The 20,243-nt window shown below is 51.5% G+C and overlaps 1 protein-coding gene across 1 annotated transcript; it reads right to left on the bottom strand.

Moving 5' to 3' along the window:
* Nucleotides 1-2,505: 2,505 nt before the first annotated feature.
* On the bottom strand, nucleotides 2,506-15,666 carry TTLL2 (tubulin tyrosine ligase like 2). The gene is given in 4 exon segments (XM_027602131.1): nucleotides 2,506-3,207; nucleotides 3,210-4,272; nucleotides 7,663-7,807; nucleotides 15,506-15,666. Coding segments are annotated over 4 exon segments (1,914 nt in total). The 3' UTR covers nucleotides 2,506-2,662.
* Nucleotides 15,667-20,243: the final 4,577 nt, after the last annotated feature.

Here is a 20,243-nt window from a genome sequence, read left to right as displayed (position 1 = left end):
GCCCTCCTTCTGCCCGTGTCCACCGGACCCCCTGCATGTCTCTGAGGGTGGCGGCGGCAGCACGGCTCTGAGCCCTGCCTGTGGATCTGTCTCACGCTGGCCGGCCGCTGTGCACCTGCCACCTGCCTCCCCGGGCGGTCCCACCACTTCCTGCTCAGGCTCCGCCCACTCAGGGGGCAGGCTTGGTGGGTGGGGGCCATACTCCCCCCACTGCTTTCCAGCCCAGGGTGACCTCAGTGTCAGTGAGCACACTTCTAGCCTCCCCATTCCTTCCAGAAGGTTCTCAGTGTGACTTCCTGTGTCCCCCGCTGTCGGTTTCTTCCAACCTCGAGTCCAGGGGAGATAGAATGCAGTTTGGAAATGAAGTAAGAACCTTCCCCTTCAACTGTAAGACGCTTCCAGCTCCCTGGGAGATTTCTCAGAATCAGTGACCCCATTCACGTCCCAGGCTCCTTTACTTACATTTTCCTTGAGCTGCTCCTCTCCTGGTCCTCTGCTCGGAGAGGAGTCTTGGTTCTTTGTGTCCACTTGCATTGTCAGCTACTTTAGCGCCCAGTTTGGAGTATGAGGCAAACCCGACCCACAAATCCTCAAAGCCAGGAAACCCAACACCCTATTTTTTCTTGGGGTCCCTAGTGGTACTGCCTTCTTTCTCCCCTCTGTGACTCCTCACGCTTGTCTATTTGTACAGGCCAACGTGTTCAGTGGTACTTAGTGAAGGTATGAGGAAACGTACGCCTATTCCATTTTCCCCAGAAGTGAAAGTCCAAGGATTTTTTTGAAGAATTACCACATCTCCTGGAGAATTCTCTGGACTCTGTAGTTTTGACCGTTCTACCTCAGCTAGACTGCACTCCTGTTTTCCCTCCATGTCCTTTACACAACTGTGCACCTGCATGCAAATTCCATGCACAAACAGTTTCCTGGTGCGTTTGAGGTTTACCTTACTCCACTATGATTTGTGTTTAATTGGCCCACATTTTGCCATTTGAGAGATAATACTGCCCAGACTTTGCATGTTTTTCCTGACAGACGGCCCAAGGCTATTGCTGTAAAACTTCAAATGCTCCAATAAAATCCTCTACCCTTAATGGCACAAGCTCCACTCCTCTCTGCAACGTCCATCCTCCCAGCTGAGTCATTAAAACCTGGCTCATGATGAAGGAGTGAGTATTTGAAGACACGGAGAGAGTGAGAGCTAATCTCTGGTTTTCCAGCGATGCCAGCCTCATGGTTTGGTCTTAGAGTGCACCTCAATGTCTGTGGAAAAGAACCTTTTCTTCATCTGCCAAATACTATAAAGTGGAAAACTGATGTAAAAGATCAGAACAATCCTGATGCACTTACATTCCCACTCGACTCCTTTAAATCTTTCCTGGAACAAGACTGGGAGCAAATAAATGGACTTATGCATGAAACCAGGCAATGAACAAAATAGGCATTACAGCCTCATGTTGAGAGTGCTGGATTTTTTCTCTCCCCCTTTCTTTCTGAACCATTCAGATCAAGCACTAGAATTTCGTTAGCCATTGAGGGCACCTGCAGGTGCAATTGCAGTATGTAATCATATGCTGGTACTGAGAGCAATCTCTCCCTGCGTTCTCTTTCTATGGTTGCATCACCTGCCATGCGTCCTGCGTCCCCAGTCTATGTTTTGTCCTGCCTGTCTTAACTTGTGCTTTAACTTTTTCATCGTGGGAAAATAAGCATAACGTGAAATTTCCCATTAGTGACATTTGGCACGTTCATTCATGGTGATGTGCAACCATCACCAGAACATTCTTGTCTTCCAAAAGGAAAGCCCCTATCCACTCGCGGTCGCTCTCCCGTCCCCCACCCCGGGCCCTGCAAACACCAGTCTGCACTGTGTCTGTGGATTTGCCGACTCCAGACGTCGGCATGGAATCCTGCAACATGTGGCTTCTTGTGTCTGGCTTTTTTTCACTCAGCATAATGTTTTCAAGTAAGTGCTGGAGACTTTGTGTTTTAGGACTCGTCAGTGTTTTCTTATGAGGCAGGAATGGTAACATGGCTGCATCTGGAAGGCTCTGAGGTCATATGCTGGATGGTAACCTATCAGTGAGGGGACAAACCCAGAGGGGGCCACCTTTTGAATATGGTTGATGGGTGTCCCCAGTGGGAAGCTATGTGGCACAGTGTCTGAGTTAGGGCCCAGGACCTAGGACTGAGAGAGTCATTTGGGTATTTTGGGGGGAGGTTTTCAGCAATTGGCCTCACCCCGGATGACTGTTTAATCATTAAGTTGACAAAAATAATTTTGAACAAAAAAATGGTGTGTTAAAAAACAAAAAAGTTAACCCTTGGTCTTTTTTTGTATTGTTCTCACGTAAGAGTCCTTAAAAATGTTCTAATAATCTTTTCTTTTCATGTTCAAATAAGTGCACTGTATAATTGTACTAAAGCATTTCCAAGTGCAGGCAAGAGCCTGGGTGGTATTCTCCCAAGAAATCGGAGCAAACAAACCACTCATGTCATATAATTTAATCCCCGCCTGAACGTGTCCAAATTTGCAGAGTCGCTATATTTACATACGCAGCCACTCAGGGGTCCCAGTGACGTGGTCGATGTGCTGCATGCAGAGGTCAAGGGCTGAGCCATTGCTGTCCCTGGCAAAGGAATCCCTGGTTTCCCCGAAACCCTTTCACCTTCTCTTTGCTCCCTTTTCCACCAGGTGGGGATGTTGCTTATTCATTAGTTTCTGGAGCTCCTGGATTATTCTTTGGACATTTAATCCATTCCTAGAAACTCCAAAAGTAGCTTCATTGAAAGGAAAAATGAGCACAAAGTTCCCTGCTTGGAGATCTGGCACCTTGCTGTTGTCCGAGGGGACGCACGGGGAGATGCTGGTCTTGCCCACACACGACTGAATGAGTGACATGAATGGAAAGAGCGTCTTATGGGTCAGGTGTCTACCCTTTAGCTTTGGCTTGGTTTTGGGGGGTTCTTTTGTTGACAGAAGTAGGCCCTTCTTCCTGCTCGTCATTTCCCTTGGCTGGGAGGCATGTTTGTTTTCAGGGCGTGTTTTTACGGCTTTCTTCACAGCAGATTCATCCTTAAATGTCTTACCTGTGAGCTGTGAAAGGGACTCACGGGACAGAGTGCTACAAGCCTTGCTGAGTCTCCCCGCGTCCGGCTTGGCGAGGGAGACGCTGCGGCTCCCCTCAACACCGTCACGACATCTGGCCTCTCGTTTCTTAGACCCTGCAAGTAAATCAGCTCAGTGGTGTCATGGATAAGCTTCCTCTTCACTGATACGTCCGCCGAACAATCTACGGACAGGGCGGGGCTGAAGTTGACCTCTAGAAGCCACGGTTTCAAGTTTTCATCATTCAAAACGTCAAACCCAGAGAGCTCAAAGCAGTTGGTCGCGAAGGGGACCGAGGGAGCAACGGCGAGCACCGTGAGAATAACCATGTGGTTGATTTTCTGCCACAAAAGCAGATCGTCCACATCCCAACTGCGAAGGTAGGAGAAGAATCTGCTGAGGGTCCACTTGCAGCCGTGACCAATCACTTCTTTGATTTTCTCATACGAGACCCCAGATTTATTGATGCTGCTGTTGGCCAAATGGGCATAATTTTTCTGCACATTAGTGAGGTCAGACTTTTCCGTGGCAAACCGCACTAGCCCTTCTTGATCAATATAAATGGTCAAAGGCTTAAAGCCGGTGACACAAATGTAGATGCGGAGGTCACATTTCTATCTGCCCACAAGGAGAGGGTTGCAGATATAGTCCTGTACTACGTATGTATCATCAAAGATTAAGTCTTTAATGTCACTGAAAATGATGACGCCCCGCCCGCGAGAGAGTTTGGCAGGCTTGCAAATCCAGTAGCTGTGCTTGGCGCCCAGCACGTGCTTCTCCCTAAAGTACTCGGCCACAAACTTGTAGTCCTTGGGCATGATGAATGTCAGGGGGATGAACTCGTACAGGGGCGTGCCGTACATCTTCTTCATGTGCTTCAGGTGTTTGGCCAGATGGTCCTTCCTGGTGAGCTTGGCGGTGCCCGGGTGGTGGTTGAGGTGTTGCCCCGGCTTGATGTTGCTGCGCTCGGTCATCCGGAAGGAGGAGGTCCTCCAGTACAGGTTCCAGTCCTCCACGTTGTGCTCTCCTTTATCGCACTTGTCCCACTCACGCTCCAGCAGGACACTCTGCACCACTTCGGGTGTGCTGTCATCAACACGAAATACCGGCGGCTTCAGGATGGGCCCCGGAGCTCTGTCCTCTGCCATGAAATATGGTTTTCTTTTCTAAAAATTGATGATTGGAAATGCGTTAGCAGGTGGGCAGGGGGGATCGCCATCAAGAGGAGCTTACCCATAAAAGATTCCACGTCCTATGGCCAGTCTTTTGGTCTGTGCCTTCCGCACATCAGACGGCCTCACCAGATACCCACCTCTCTGCTCCCTCTGCAAAAACAGACCCAGCCCTCCCTGTGCAGTCTGTCTCTCCAGACATTACCTGCCTATTTCTCCCTTTTAGAGACATGTTCAAAGTGTTGGCAGTTCACCATCAATACTCCTGAGGGCTACTCTGCTCTAGGGCTGGAGGTGCAGTGAATCCTGTTGGCCTAAACCAGGAACATTCTTTAGAAAAAGCAGATGTCAAGTTGTCTATAGTTAGATGAATTTGGACATGCAAAAGCATGAAACACTGTTGTTAATATGATTAGCAGGGGTCTTATTGGCCCAAGAAGCTTAAGGAGTTTGGATCAGACACCTGTGATGGCCACCAGTAACTCCCCCATATCCCTAGTGGTCAGAGGCTGGGTTCCCTCAAACACATGGTAACTTGCAAGAAAAATAGTTAAGAAAAATCTTAGTTTTTAAGACTTTCACATTCTGTGAAAACAAAGATCATGTGAAGATTGTGCCTCGTGGTTTGCAAGATACACAGAAAGTGCATATTTGGCATTTTTCTGAAACTTCAAAGAAAGAAAATAAGATAGCTTTTGAGAGAATCAAAACTGATGATGAGGCATGGCGTTTCCTTATGACCTGGGGGAGACAGGGTGACAAAGTCAAAACCTGTTGGGGGGGATGTTGGTATTCCAAAGTCCTAAAACAACGTGCTCATCAAAAATTCCAAGTTCAGGCAATTTGGACTTGTTTCTTTGATAATGTTAGTACTGCTGGTGCACAATTTATCATTTAAGGAGGCATACGGAGCTTATTTTGGTGGAAATTCTGTGGTGTTTGGGAGATTCTGATTGATGCCACAAGAGGAAATTTTGGTACTGCATTTTCAGTGAAGTCAGTCTGGCCAGAGCGAAAGTGGTCAGGAAGGACAGAGGGAGGGACAGAGGTCCAGCTTGCTCACTCACCTTCTTCTCCAGGTTTGAAATTGGGCAGAGTCAAGGAGTGAAGGAGACACCTTGTTCCCAGAGACCTTGTTTCCGAATCTGAAGCCAACCACAGAGTATGGCTGGCCTCTGATCCCGAGGCTGCTAACAGGCTGGGCGGTGGCTCCAAAACTGTGTCCAAAAGAGCTGTGAACACAAGCAGATGAATGAGCACCTTGTCAGTGCTGTTACTGCTATGACCAGGAGGAGCACGCAGAATTTACAGATCTGGCACGGTGATTGAGAAATTCAATCTTTGCAATTTATAGCAATGTTTTCAAACTATGTTTGACGATGTTAACAGGTATTACAGCAGAGACAGTGTGTGTGTGGGCACGCCTGTGTGCGGGGGGGAGGGGAAGAAGATTCAGAGTCAAAATAATTACGGAAGCTGGACGAAACACGGTTGAAAGTGTTTTTTTCTCTTTCTAGCTCCAAGAAATATGCCGTCTTTCCCAAGCTTGTTTGATCATGAAACCCTCTTAAAATTTCTATTCTGTCAGCTACCATTTCACAAAAGCTGTGTGGGAAATATTGAGTCAGACAAACCAAATTGAATGGCACCCGTCCACCCTCCCAGCCTTGGAAATAAACCTATCAAGAGGAGACAGTGTGGTGTTCTGGCTAGAGCCTTGTTTCGTGGGGGGTCAGCACTCGGTGCCTCTAGGAGCCTGGCTTTCTCCCAGCTCCGCGGGTCAGTGCACAAGGACAGACCAGGAGATTCGGCTCTTGAGGGCGGTCTGCAAACCTGGGTTTCCTCTCACCACGGAACCAAGAAAGCCAGTCAGGTGTCCTGTTGAGAGGTGAAGAACATGGTCTGATGAGGCTGTGGATACTTACGAGGGCCGCTTATGCAGCCATTGGCCCTGGATCCTTTTTCAGCTGAGTATCATCTTCCTGTTAAAATTTCGTTGAGAAACCAAATGCATCATTACGAGTTTTCTCTGCTCAATAAGACTTCGTCTGGAGAGCTACTGAAATTTCTTTCATCCTGCCTCTTTCAGACTTACCGATGCTCACAGCAGCAGATAGTTCTGTCTGATTGAGGAAAGCATGTGGTGGGGGGAGTAGGTGTAGGGATGGCAAATGGTCAGGGACCAATTCGGAAGCCCTCCCCAGGAGGAGAATGTCAGGACTGAGTCTCTGGCAGGAAGAGGCCACCGTGGGGGAGATGACACGGGTGGTGATGACCGAGTGGGGAGGAGCCAACAGAGGACCGTTCCCGTGGCAAGGCATACCATCGGGGCCCGCACACAGCATTACGTGGTGCTGCTGGTGGTTATAAAGGAGGAAGTGCTCGTTTTAAGGGGCGTGAGGATGTTCTCGTAACTAGATGAGGCAGCGACACGTGCCTGTGGGGCAAAGGCTCTCTGCTGGAGGAAACGGGACAAAACCTCCTCGGCGTGCTCGTGGGTGCTGGAGCCACACAGCCTGGGCCCCTTTCTGGAGCGGGGCAGCCGAGCCAACAGTCACCCTTGTCTCATCTCGGAAGAGACTGTCTGTCTTCCTCGTGGGTAAAAGTGAAGTTATCCGTGGAGATTTTCATAATCACCCATTTTCTTCCTTGGTCTGAGCTGAGGGAAAAGAAATCCTCTAGGAAGGAGGAAGGTGACAAGGTGACACCACTCATGGTCACGGCAGGACCAGCCACGGGTAGGCTCTAGCTCCGGGTGTGGCCACGTGGTCCATGGACATAGAAGGAGCAGCCATGAAACGCACGTGTCTTTCCCCTGTGTTAGGGTGTCCAAAGGCTGGCCTCCTGCTGCTGAAGGAGGAGGTGAGGGAGGAGCAGAGGGGGGGAGCAGATGGGGAGGTGAAGGGGGAAGTGAGGGAGGAGGGGAGGGAGGAGGGGAGGAGTATCAAAGCCCGGCAGAGGGTTAGACGTGCCCCCTACGCGGGGTGATCAGCACCAAGGTTGTCCGTGTCAGTTGGGTGGTGGCTGCTGGTGTCCCTGTCCTTCATATGTTTTGTATGATTAAATACCACGTGACCTTTTTAGGAGAAGGAGCAAGTGGCCCCAGAGGGTCCGGGCCTGAGTGGTTCTGGACGGAAGCCGGGGGGCCCTGCAGAGGAGGCAAGAAACACCCACGAGCACCACTGGGGTGCACGACCTTCGGAGGAGCCAAGAGTGACCGGCCCCCGGCGGTGGGGCTCCGGGTGGCGGGCGGGGTCAGGTTGTGTGGGCTGCCGTGAAGCAGCATCACATGCCTCTACAGTTGTGAGGGAAGGAGGCTTTGCGTCTAAGTACCGTGCGGGTCTGACCCTTTCTGTGCTGGCCCCGAGAGTGACGCTCGTTTACCCTGAGGAGCCAGCCGGCCGGACTCGGCTGTCGGCAGGATGCGACTGGAACGGAGTCCGCACCCCCGTGCTCCGGGCGCACCTGCAGGGAGCCTGCTGGGGCTGCCGGCGGCCCGTCCGGTCCAGTGAGCGCGGGGTCTGCGTGTCTGCGCTCCGAAGGGGAGGTTGGGGTGCGGGGTCGCCAGGTGAGTCTCCCCCTTTCCAGGGGCTGCAGGCCAGCATTGGGACCCCTTAAAATGAAAAAAAAAAAAAAAAGAGCACTTCCTCCTTTATACCCGCTGACATGGCCATGCGTCCGCCTCACCCACCGAAACACGAGTTAAACCTCAGGGCTGCTTTTTAATCCCTGTTCCCGAATTGGGTGCCCTGTCTGTTGGTGGAATAAATGAATGAACCAGCAGACCAGTGCGGGGTTGGGGCAGGGGAGGACATGGGGGTTACATTTTTTTCCTGTAAATTAGAGGAATACAAGATGTCATACATTTTTCCTTCATTTCAGCCGCAGGTACATAACACTGAGCACAGATAGACATAGGATTCCTACTCCATTGCTCATTTCTGCCCAAGATTTCCTCTCCTTTTTTTATAACATTATAACATCTCTTTTATCTAGGTCAGAAGCCAAGAGGTTCATGGCTAATTTACGTTTCTCAGTCTTGAACCCAAAATTCAGTGGAAATTTCTATTCCCAATTAAAATAGACATCACCAAACCTGAAATTGTACCGAATAAACACTAGACCTCTCCACCTTTTCTCCAAGTGCTTGAATCAGTAACTCTATGTTTATTTGGGTGTTTGGACTTGTAAGACTGTGACACATAGGCTGTACCAGTGGAAAATTGAAATGACCGCTATTACAAGGAAATTAATTAAAGATAAAATAACTTCTATAATTAAGGCAGTGCTGGGTATTTTATTTGCACAGGCAGAGAGCCCTGGCTATTTCCCAAAGGCATCAATTTATATTAATTGACATCTATAATAAACAATTAAAATATTAACTTGGGCTATACTAAGATTTAAAAGGCAAAGTAATGTGTCATGCCAAGTATCATATGCAAACACACATGCATAACATGAAAACAGAATATGACATGTTAATTATTTTAAAATATGTGCCATTCATCCCGGATGGAAGCGGAGGTCCTGGTCAACCTAACGGCTGTGTTTCTAAACCGGAACGTAGCTGGAGCTCCGGTTGGAAGAGCTCTCAGGGACCACAGACTTTCTCCTGAAGAGAGACCATTAAATATTCTCTTCCAGCTTGAAAACACGTTATTTGGAATACAGTTCTCAGCCTCCTTGGGCAGTCACACGGACATATCACGATTGGCCCAGAAACGTGTCCAAGTAATAATAATTACTAACAATAGGTACTCTCCACCAGTGCACTACAAAGACATTATTATCTATACACAGTCATGTCGATAGAGTCGTGATCTCCCGCCTGCATTTCCACATGCTCTTTCCATGGGATGCATGTGGCAGGTGCATGGCCACAGACCCGAGGACACTGGAAACAGCCCGTCAGCCAATGAGCCTTGACAGATGAAGAGTCCCGTGAGGCATTCCAAGCTAAGGTCAACCTCCACGTAATAACTTCCAGAAGGAAACCAGAACGCACAGAGCTACTCCCTGAGGGGAGGGGCATACCCCGGCCCGCAGGACGAAGTTCATGTGCTTTCACCTCCGTCAGGGGAGGGACGGTCTGTGACTGGGAACGTTGCTGGAACATTCCCAGGCTCAAAGGCCTCGTCTGGGTGGAGAACACGCCACACGCTGGGACAGAATGACTGTCTGACACCGTGTGTGAAGCAGGAGCAAGTAAAGGCCCAGAGAAGCTGGTGACGCGCAGCCGAAGACCCACGTCTCAGGGCAGGCCATGCTCTCGTGTCTTCCTTGGCTGTGACTCAGCCGATGTCACACTCAGCTTCGGAGTAGCTGTAGCCTGATGCTGAGAAGCTGCGCCCAAACGTCTGTTTGGGTCGTTATTATAATCACGGGGCTTAATGATCTCTTAGAGCCTGGTCAGCCCTGGTCACACTCTGTCCTGGCTCATTCTTTCCCTTGCCGTGAGGATACTCCCGGGCCCTCGGGGCCCTGTTGCCATCGCTGAGGGCCCACTGCTTCTCCTGGAAGACTGATTCCTGAGCGGGAATTCTCTGGGAGGGGCTAGCTCCCAGCGTCCCAGCCCTGAGGACCGCTAGTTCTCACACTCTCTCCCTTCCAGCCTGGGACCCCGAGAAAGAATCGGGCACCAGGGCGCCCATTCTCTCTACGCACATCTCCTTTTCAGCTCGTCCACTCCTGTAGGACGAACAACCCCAGGCCACTTCTGTGTGAACTGGAATCCAGCTACGGTGTTAAACCACGTGACCGAGTGCCACGAATGTCAGTTGTCATTGGACTGAGGCGGGAAATATTTGGGGGTCAAGGAGAGGGATCCTCCTTGGATGACCCTGAAACCAGACGCTGCAAGAGCAAACACAGATTCCACCCATGCAGAGAACCCGTTTCTTAAAGAACCTCAGTCCATGTGTTCCCCAGTGGTTCTGTTTACATCGTATGCGTACAGATGAAAGGAATAAAACCACGCTTATTTCTATAAAAAGGTCTCTACTTTCAGAACCTCAACCATTAATTTCAAAAGCATCTGCCCTGCCTTCATTGGAATTACTGGGGATTTGCTATATGCAGCCTTGATGTTCATGTGTCCTGTGTGGAAACATGGTTTCGTTAACTTGTTTCGCTGTGCACAGTCTTGCCTTCAGCCCTACCGCAAATATATAAGAAGACACGCCGTCCTGCCGTGCACACAACGGACACGTCACACCGCTCATGTGCTGTTCACACATGCAAAGCACTCTGTTTATATTAGCTAGGGACAGGCGGTGACTGTGGGCTCCTGTGTAGTTCTAGGGGGCGCAGCCAGGTGCTGGAGGAGGGACCGTCCCCCACAACCAATTTTTTCTTTTTTGGAAACGCGTTGTTATTAACTTAAACTCAGAACAATTTTTAATTATTCTAAATCGGAGCCCATGCACACTATTTTTTGCATTGATGATAGGCTCTATTTTATCGCTAAAGCCATCAGTTCCCCGAGGGAAAGGCCACGTCCGATAACGCCTTACCCCAGACCCCCGAGCCGTGCATCCATCTGCAGGAAGCACCAATGGAACAGAACTGACTCAAAGAGAAAATGTCCATCTTCCCAGGACTTGCAGAGCTGAATTTGCCCCTTGGCAAACTGCATATAAGAAGGTGGTGGCTTTTTGTTTTTTGTTTTGCCTACTGCAAAGCCTTCAAAATGTCCCGTCTACGTCTGAAGGCCACACTTCTTAGCGTGGCATTCAAGGCCTTCCCATGAGTCCTCAGCCTCTGTTCAGTGGAACACACCTCCTGGCCCCGACTTCCCAGTTCAGCACGTGAGGGTCGTGAGCCCGGTATCCGGCACCAGGCCCTTGCTGTGGCCTCCGTGCATCCCTACTTCATGCGCCCCCTTAGCCCCCTTTTCTGGGGCCCACGCCCTTCACACTCACCTTAGGGAAAAACTCCCCCTACGTTGCAGTACCAGGTGGCGTCTTGCTCTGCCCTGAAGCTGTGGCATCCGTCAGATCTTAGAAAACACAGGCTGCTTGGGATGTTCGGCCTGACCGCCCCCTCTCACCATGGGGTGCCGCTGAGTTCCTTCCTTCGCCCACTTGTCACAGAATGTGCTTACCCTGTCTGTCCCCTTGCTGCAGATGCGCACACAGTAGGCAGTCTATGTATTTTCTGGACTGTTGAAGCAATGCAACCCAGCTAGGGACGGAGGGCTTTTCCTCCTGAGTCATACGAAGTCTGGAGCGCAGGGGCCCCCTGGTCAGAACGCACGCTGGCCATTCCTGGCAGCCCTGGCCCGCTGAGCTCTCCGGGAGGGGTAGGTCCTGGGATGGAGGCACACACTGGGGCCCCCTCCAGTGCTGGGTGTGACTTCCATGCACTTGTCCCTGAGCCCGGCTTGGGGTGAATGATTCCAAGGGGGTCTGTGGTCCGCCTTTAGCCGCTGCAGAGCCCAGCTGAAGGGGCAGAACTGGAAGGACCCATGCTGCACTCAGTGATGCAAACCCGCTCTCCTCACAAAGGGGGGCACATATCGTCTCAGAGGCAGGGGCTGAGGGCTTCAGAAGCCCTTCACATATGGACCCAGGCTCCATTTGCCTCTCCTCCGTCTTCCTCCCGAGGATCTTCTTCCTTCTGTGGGGACCACATTCAGGCCAGGGCTCCGGGGCCCCTGTCAGCTGCAGACCAGAGTTCGCAGAGGGGCTCGGGGCATATGACAGATGAACAAGAAGAGGCGGGTGGGCTCCTCTGGGGGGCTACCTGGGATCTCCTTGTGCTTTTCCCTGGTGGGATCTCAAAACAGATCATCTCCACACAAAAACAGTTGAGTTTGCAAAATGAATCTTTGTTTCTTTAAGCCAAGTTTATACCTGAGTTTCCAGTCGGCACCATCCTTCCTGTGAGGCTGTGCGCTTCCCCCATGCCCTTGTTCTGTCCCCCGGCGCCTGCACACCACACCTGTGGACTTTGGGAGGACACCAAAGAAAATCTGCCCAACATTTCAAGGCGAGGTACCTTGCCGTAGGATCTTTGTACTCGGCTCACTCAGGCTCCAGCATCTTATTACTCTGTTGATTAATGTTTGATGTTTCGATGCCAAGTGTTTAATTACAGACACTGTTACACCCTTGCAGGACCAATAAATTCCTTCACGTGATATAAAAAACTGCACAACAGAACAGCCAGAGATGTGTCAGGTGAAGGGAAATGCTGCAGATTTCCTAATTAGCAAACCAAGAATAAAAGTAATTCATTGTCTGTAGCCTACAAGGCATTTTTCTTTTCTGGTTTGACATGTTCATTCGTAGTTAATTACTTACTGTTACCTGCAGCCATACGTGCCGGTAAATAATGTAAAAACAGAGTAATGGAGTCCTTCCCCCAGCTGTCTTCACGAGCATCAGATGATGGAGGGTTTGGCCATGATTTTGAGAGATGCACAGAGACAGGGTTGGCATCCAGACACAAGTAAGAATATCTGGGCCAAAATCATGTAGGTTAGAGATCTACACATTCTGAATTTGTTCAGTAGTTTAAAATTTTCCCCTTCAATTTGAGATGTTCACATGAGCTTCCAAGATGTCCAAGACTGCCGGTAACTCTCTGAGAAAGGGGGCTGGGATGTCAAGATCCAAGGACATTCGATGGGCATGCAAAAGGTAAAGAAGAATCAGGGCACACTTCCTGGATGGAACATGTTGGCTTCGTCCAAAATGAGCGTTCTTTCCCACATTCTTCCTCTGGGTGGTTCCTCTGAATGTCTCAGTGGGCTCAGTTCCCCAAGGCTCGGTGTCTCCTAGTGGTTGACCACACAGACCCTGGAGCTTGGGCTCAGATGATGGAACCAGAGGTGCACTCACGCGCTCGGCCATGCCTCTCCCGAACCACTTGCTCCTCTACTCCAGGCTGGAGCCAACAGCTTTGGGGTTCGCGATCCGTGGCTCTGGAGCCTCATGAATGTCCATGTAATCTCACCTTGAAGTGCGAATGCTCCTTGTCCAGGACGCACTTACCTCTTCTGGTAGGATCCAGAGGAAGTTGGGCTCATTATGATGTTTAATTCTAGAACTTTGGTGGAGTACGTGAAAACACTGAACCAATATGTAGAATTTTCACTTTTTTTTAACACCTCGGTCCTACCCACCAAATGAGCACCGAAACTCATACCCTAGGTGGTTGATGGTAAAAGAATCCCCTCTACCATCTACTGAACCCAAGGGAGAGCGATGTGAAAAACAGCACAATCTACAGGAACTTGGAAATCTTTCCTGCCCCTGAAGATCTTTCCAACCAGTGACCAAGCTCTTGACACTTACCAGTTAAGATTCACCGAAAACTACACCAAGCATAGCCCTTGGTTCACTGGAAGGAGGGTGAATGTTTATTGAGAATGGATTTTTATTGATTACCAGGATCACTTCAGTACTCCTTGAAGGACATTTACAAACATAATACTTTTACAATAAAAGCATAATCAAGAGAGAAGTACAAATAATTAAGAACAAAAAAAGAATCGATGGTTTTGGAAGTTGTTGCCCTTAGAGGAAGCCATAGCCTGGGTCCCATGGGGCTCCACGCAGGTGTTCTGTTTCCTGGTCTGGAGGTTGGTTATATGGATGTATTCAGTTTGTGAAATTTTATCAAGCTGTACTCGTGCAATTATACATTTCCTATCTTTATTTTACAATTCAATAGAAAGCTCCAAAAAAATTAAGTGCATATATCTCAGTTGAAGAATACCATCTGGAGTTACTCTCATCAGTTACCGTTTTAGTAGAAAAACGACCAGGAGTTAAGAAATCAAGTTCTGTCCCATTTCTTCAACTAACCATCTCTGTGACATTAATCTTATTGACTATTCTTGCTTTTCTCATCATGATCCTGTAAGGAATCTGAACTAGAATAATCTTAATGCCCAACATTTCAGCCACTTAATGATCCTCGACCCACACCTCAGACTCCAGCCACTGCCTTGTTTCCAGAGAAACCTTCCGTGAAGGGCTGGAAATCCTCCCTGAATCCACTTCTCTCCTCTTTTTGAGACTCTTTGCCCAGGTCTTCATCTCCAAGATGCCACTGAGCTGCTCTGGCCACAGACACAGGGGACCTCATTGTGCCAAATTGGGGATCCGTTCCCCGCTGTCCTCTGACCGCACAGCCCAGCAGCCGACGTCAGAACTGACCCGTCTCTGGGACACGGTCACTAACAGGGCTCTGCCGTGTCACTCTCTCGGGGTGCTCCTTTGTCCCACTGGTCACTTTCTTCCAGGCTCCTCCTGGTCGCCCTGACCTCTAAGACTGGAAGGTGCAGGGATTCAGACCACAGGGCTTTGCTTTCCCCAGGCCCACCCATGGGGTTGGTCTCCTTCCACGCCATGACTTTAACATCCTCTCTGTGGTGCTGATGTCCCAGTTTCTGTGCCTCCCTATAGATTCCAGCCTCCGATATCTCACATACTCCACCCCAGGCTCCCGATTGCTGCCCCATGAACCCGCTCCTCTGCCAACCTCCCCAGTCTAGGAAAGTGGCCACTCGACTCTTCCAAACTTCTGGAGTTTTCCGTGGCTCAGCTCCTCTGCCTCAGCATGTCTCCTAGACTCTGCCTTGCAAGCCCGCCCTCAGGCTGAGCCCTTCACACCTTTTCCACTCCCTGCCCCTGGGTACCACCCTGGTACCAGCCACTGTCGTTCCTTGCTCGAACGATTCAACAGCTTCTCAGTTCAATGGCTTGTAACCCTCTGTCTTACTCCTGTGCTGACTAGTCGTCTTTGCAGCAGCCAGAGGGAGCCTTTGGAAACTAAGGCATACCATGTCACTCCTGTCTCTTGTGGGTTTTGTACTGGGGTGCATAATGTCCTCTGGAAATTCATATCCTTCCCAGAACATTCTGAGGTCATTTCAGGGGTAGTTAAGACGAGGTCAGGCTGGGTAGGGTGGGCTCTCACTCAATATGCCTGGGGTCCTCATCAGAAAGGAGTAAAGACACAGACAGACAGACAGACAACACAGACTCAGGGAAGCCCACCACATGATGCATCCACAGGCCACGGGACATCCAGGACCGCAGGCAACACCAGGAAGGATTTTCCAGTACAACCTTTTGGGGGGAGATCGGCTGTGCCCACACCTTGATTTTGGACTCCCAGCCTGTAGACTGGGAAAGAATCAATTCCCACTGTTTTAGCCACTCACATTTAGTTTTGTGGGCTTTATGGCTCAGAATAAAGTCCAGAGTCTTACCTGGCCCGTAGGCCCTCCGTGATCTGCTCTGCTTTCTGGCCTTGAGTCCGGCCTTTCCTCCCCACACACCTGTCTGGCCCCTGGGCTGCGTTGGGCTGTTGGCGGCTCCCCGTGCCTAACTGGGCTGTGTTCCGCTGGGCACCCCCGTTTTCCCTCCTCATAGCACCTGTCAGAGAAGCAGGACCCTTCCACCGACACAGAGGAGCGACTTCCCTCCACGGCGGCACCAGCATCACTCCTGATGCCCGTCCTACTGCCCTGCTCCTCAGACAGACTCTCACCCAATGACCTATTGTATGTTCTCGGCTTAGAGCAAGTTTCTTGAGAACGGAGGCTTGCTCTCAGGGCCCCTGCTGTGCGGAGCATGTGTAGAGCAACTTCGGGCACTTAGCAAACACTTGCTGAGTGCATGAGTGAACGCCTTCAGGTTTGCTTCCTTGTGTGGCAAGAGTTGCTCCGGGCAAACTGGGGCTGCTTGGGGTTTATTGGGGTCGAGAATGGAGGCTGCACAGATCGGGTTAAGTCTTGCGCAGTGTTTGCTGGAACAGCAGAGATCAGGTTGTCATCTCTAGGAGCATGTGGAGCAGAGATGGGGAGATGCCAGGCGGGGGTCAGCGAGGGGCAGAGGGACAGAGCAGTGGGGAGCATTTGGCTGGTGCTAGCGGAGGTTCTCGTAGAATAAGATCCGTGGCCCTACAGTGGATGCAGATCTGCTTTTATTTAAGGGCATCCCACTCACACTGGCCTCAGAATTTCGTCGATGGGCTCTACAGCTCGCTGTGGGAGTGGACAGGTCCCAGGGCCCCTGCAGCTTGTCCCGGGAAACCCATGTGGGTCTCCGCTAGGTCTCTGAGCCCCTGCAGGGCGGTGATGGCTGGAACAGAAGAAGCTTGTGACCCCCGCGGCTGGAGGCTGGAAGGAAAGAGTCCCTCGGTTATACAAATGCCTCGGACTTCAGGAAAACATCTGGGGGACACGCAGAGGCAGCTCTGCTCCATGGTTTGAATTCCTAGCCAAAGCGCTGTACCTTCCGGAGCAGCCTGGCGGGGAAGCTTCCTGGTGTTTCGCTGTGTTTTTGTAAGGAAGTCGGGGGGCAGGCGAAGGGGCATCACACGGAGTCAGGTTATGGCTCTCTGTGAGAGAAGTAACCAGCAAGGCACCGTCCACGGGAAGGCGGGTAGCACTCCAGAGAGGGGCCGGAGCGGGCTCCGAGGGCCAGGCGAAACAGGTGAGCAGGGGTCACCCTCCAGGGACCGGGTGACAGGCCCTTCTCTGCCCACACGGCGGGGAAGGCGGCGGTGGCCTCCCCTGCCCGCCAGGGGGCACTGTGTGGCTGCCATGGTGCCCTGCTCCTGCCCGGGAAGGTGGAGCCCCGCGGTGGGGTCAGAAGGTGGAGGACCTGGGGTTCCACACACTGGGCTCTCCGGCGCTCAGCGGGCAGCACGTTCTCATCCCGCGCCGTGCGGGAGGGAAGAACAAACCGGGAAGGGAGCGAGGCAAGGGGCCTGATTGCCAGACTCAGATACCCTCCAGCTGTGGGATCCGCCCCCGTCCCGCCCTCACACAGGGAGGGGCCAGGTTGTCTTAGGTGCCAGCAGGGAAGAGAGGACAGAAGGCGCTGGGAACGCGTTGAGAGGGCACCTGAGGCAGGCAGGCTGCTGCCTGCAGGGAGCAGGGCCGTTTTATAGGATCTCCCCGAAGAAGGGCCCTCTAGGCTGAATTCTGAGCACTCAATCGGCCAGACAGAGGAGGACAGGGATTTTCGTAAAGCTATAGCGATAACTGCAACATCGCGGAGGTGCGAGAGGCATTTATGCTGCTCTCTGGGGAAGGACGGGGTGGGGGGCCAGGGTGAGGTGGGACAAGCTATGGGGAGCCCTGTATGCCAGGTGAGGGCGTTGGGACTTCATCCTGAAGGAGAACAGTCATTGCTGGTGGATGGGGAGGGACAGCCATGTGTCACCCTTACACTCTGAGGGTCGGTCGGTCGGGTCACCCACCAACAGAGGCCACAGGGAGAGACGGGGCTTGGAAGATTCCCAAATAGCAGGTGACCCAAACAGGGCTGGTGACTGGTGGGGGGTGACAGCTGGGGTGCAGAGGCATCTGGGAAGAGCCCCCAGCAGTGGGCCTGATGCCTGTGGGTAGCTCTTCGTGGGAGGGGGACCAGAGCAGCAGGGTGGTCACTGGATGGGCTGGACGTTGGGATGCCCACCTGCCTGCAGGAGCGGGGGACACAGGTCATGTGGACCAGAGAGGGAGGGAGGGAGGGGCTTCTGGGAGAAGTCTGGAGTTGGACCAGTGGAGGTGCATGGAAGTGAGCCTGGAAAGGGGCTCAGGAGGAAGAAGAATCTCTGGCTTTGATGTGGACGTGAAGCTGGAAGTGGGTGTCAAATACCTTATACTCGCTCAGCTCTCATTTGATGGTACCATGTGTCTTCTCTCTGCAGGTGTCATGCCCTGAACAGGAAGCCTAGGCTTGAAGCAGACCCTCACCAGCCAGAGTTAGAGTTAGGGTTAGGGTGAGGGTTAGGGTTAGGGCTGGACCTCCGAAGGCCCTTGGCCCTAGCTCTGGAGTAGAAGCTTCTAGTCTCCTGCAGGGTGAAGCAGAGAGTGACCAGGCCCTCACTGAGTGCTGCCCCCCTCCCCGGCCTCCTAGCCCCCCTCGCCCCACCTGTTCACAGGACCCCATTCCCACGGCATGCCCTCCGCCTCTGTCAGGGGTCCTGGATGTCAAACTGCCCTAAAACACACGGATGTCTGCTGGACTGTGCTTGCCCACATTCTTCACTGAGCATCCCTTTATGTTTTAGGACCCAGAAAATGATTCTCTTTGAAAACACTGACAAGGCTTCTTTCATCCAATAATGATGATTATATAATCTGTGGGTGTTTTTATTGCTGTGGCTGCCCATGGACTTGGGCTCGTTTTAGCAAATTGGAGGGACTCTCTAGATTTCTGACCACATTTCTCTTTTTTAGGTGCTTTTTAACTTTGTTATTTCTACATTTAGCATTTTCTTTCACATGTATCTCCAATTTTCAGGAAGTTTTTTATGATATATCGTGACATACATCCCTACATTATAGATTTTTTAAATCTTGCCCCTATTAATTACTCTAAGCAAGTAACACAAGGATGCATTTATTGCTGAGCCCTGGGAGTTGGGCCAAGACAGTTAGGGTTGTTGGATCAAATCCTAGGGATGCTTGGGAAGCACTGTGTTTTAACCTTCATCCAGGGGTTGGACACCCCATCGTACACAGCACTTCACAGACGTTCACAACAAGACTTTGTCTTAACGATTCCTTATGAAATGCGAAGATTCTCACTGTAGAAAAGGAGTACTAAAAGCAAGATGAAATCACTTACTTTCTGCTACAATCCAGTACTGGTGTGGCCTCAGGCGCTGGCCATTCATCCTTCACCCGCTGACCAGGCAGAGGCCAGAGCCGGCGGGGAGGGACTCTCTGTCCAGGCCCCACACCAGGGTTCTTGGGCACATTCTCAAACTCTTCTCACCAAGAAGTTCAAAGCAGGAAGAGAAGAGAGAAGGCCCTCGTGCTGTAGGCGATCTTCCAGGGAGAGCTGCGGGTGCAGCCACGCGGCTGGCTGGGCAGATGGGAAAGCGCTATCCGCCGAGACCCTCTGCTCGCACCAGCCAAATGCTCCCCAAGCAGCCGCCGCCCGTGTCTGCATCAGGGCCGACCTACAGGCCTCCCGTCCCTCGAGGAGGCCTGGGCTCTGGGCAGCCCTGGCATCAGGCACACTTTCCCATGTGCATCAACAGGAGCAGACAGGATCATGTGCTCAGCGAACACTCAGCCTCGAGTGAAATCATCCGAGGCAGCAAAATCCCTGCCGCGGGGGCACTTGGAGACGCCGTGCTATCCCTCGCAGTCCTGACCGAGGTGGCCTTTGCTCTCGGTGTTGGGACAAAGGTGGTCTTTGGGCCTGAAGTTTGAGACCAGGCCCCTCTGCCCATGTTCTCATCTTCGAGGGTCTAACGGATCAGGGAGACCCCTCTGGGCGGGGAGGGCCCGAGCACCCCCAGCACCAGGACAGAGTCCAGCTTCTGCCCTTTAAGCCAGGTCAGCCCATGCCCTCCCTCAGACACTCAACAGCAGGCGGCCCCTGGGTCAAGAAACCGCGATGTCGCCATTCACAGAGGACACATCCCCAGCCTTGCAAAAATAATCATTAAAAAAATAAATAAATAAGATAAAATAACATAAAATATCAGGACAGCTTGCGTCCCCTCTGTGTCTGGGCTCTGATGCTGGACGTGGACTTGGACTGGTGCCCCCCGTGTTCTCTGCAGCGCTTTGCCCGTACTTCCTGGCCCTGCTCTCAGCCTGTGGGTCCTTTTCCGTGGACCTTTGGCTCAAGGCACACTCCTCAGTGCCATCTATGTCTCAGCAGATGCCTAGTGGGGTCAGGAGAATCTGGCCCGTTATCTCTAGGATAATCTTCAAGGGCCTCTCTGGAAGGTATGAGGGATTCTTAAGTAAGTGAAGGTGTCTCACTTGCAAAGGCTCTGAGGTGAGAGAGTAACCAAAGATCAGTTCCAGATCAGTTCCAAATTATCCTGATTTGCATCCAGGAGCTGCACATCCTTTATGTCCGGAATCCTAAACCTCTAAGTTGGAGGGACCATGCTAGTCATCTACCCCTTGTGGAAGGCCTTCTATACAAATACCTTGGAGTTTTTGTGAAATAACCGAAACTCCGCGTTCA

The sequence above is a fragment of the Zalophus californianus genome, chromosome 7 (genome assembly GCF_009762305.2).
Source record: "Zalophus californianus isolate mZalCal1 chromosome 7, mZalCal1.pri.v2, whole genome shotgun sequence".
In the NCBI taxonomy this organism is placed as follows: Eukaryota; Metazoa; Chordata; class Mammalia; order Carnivora; family Otariidae; genus Zalophus; species Zalophus californianus.
Note: the sequence above shows the minus strand (reverse complement) of the source record. Positions and strands in the feature narration are given on the sequence as shown.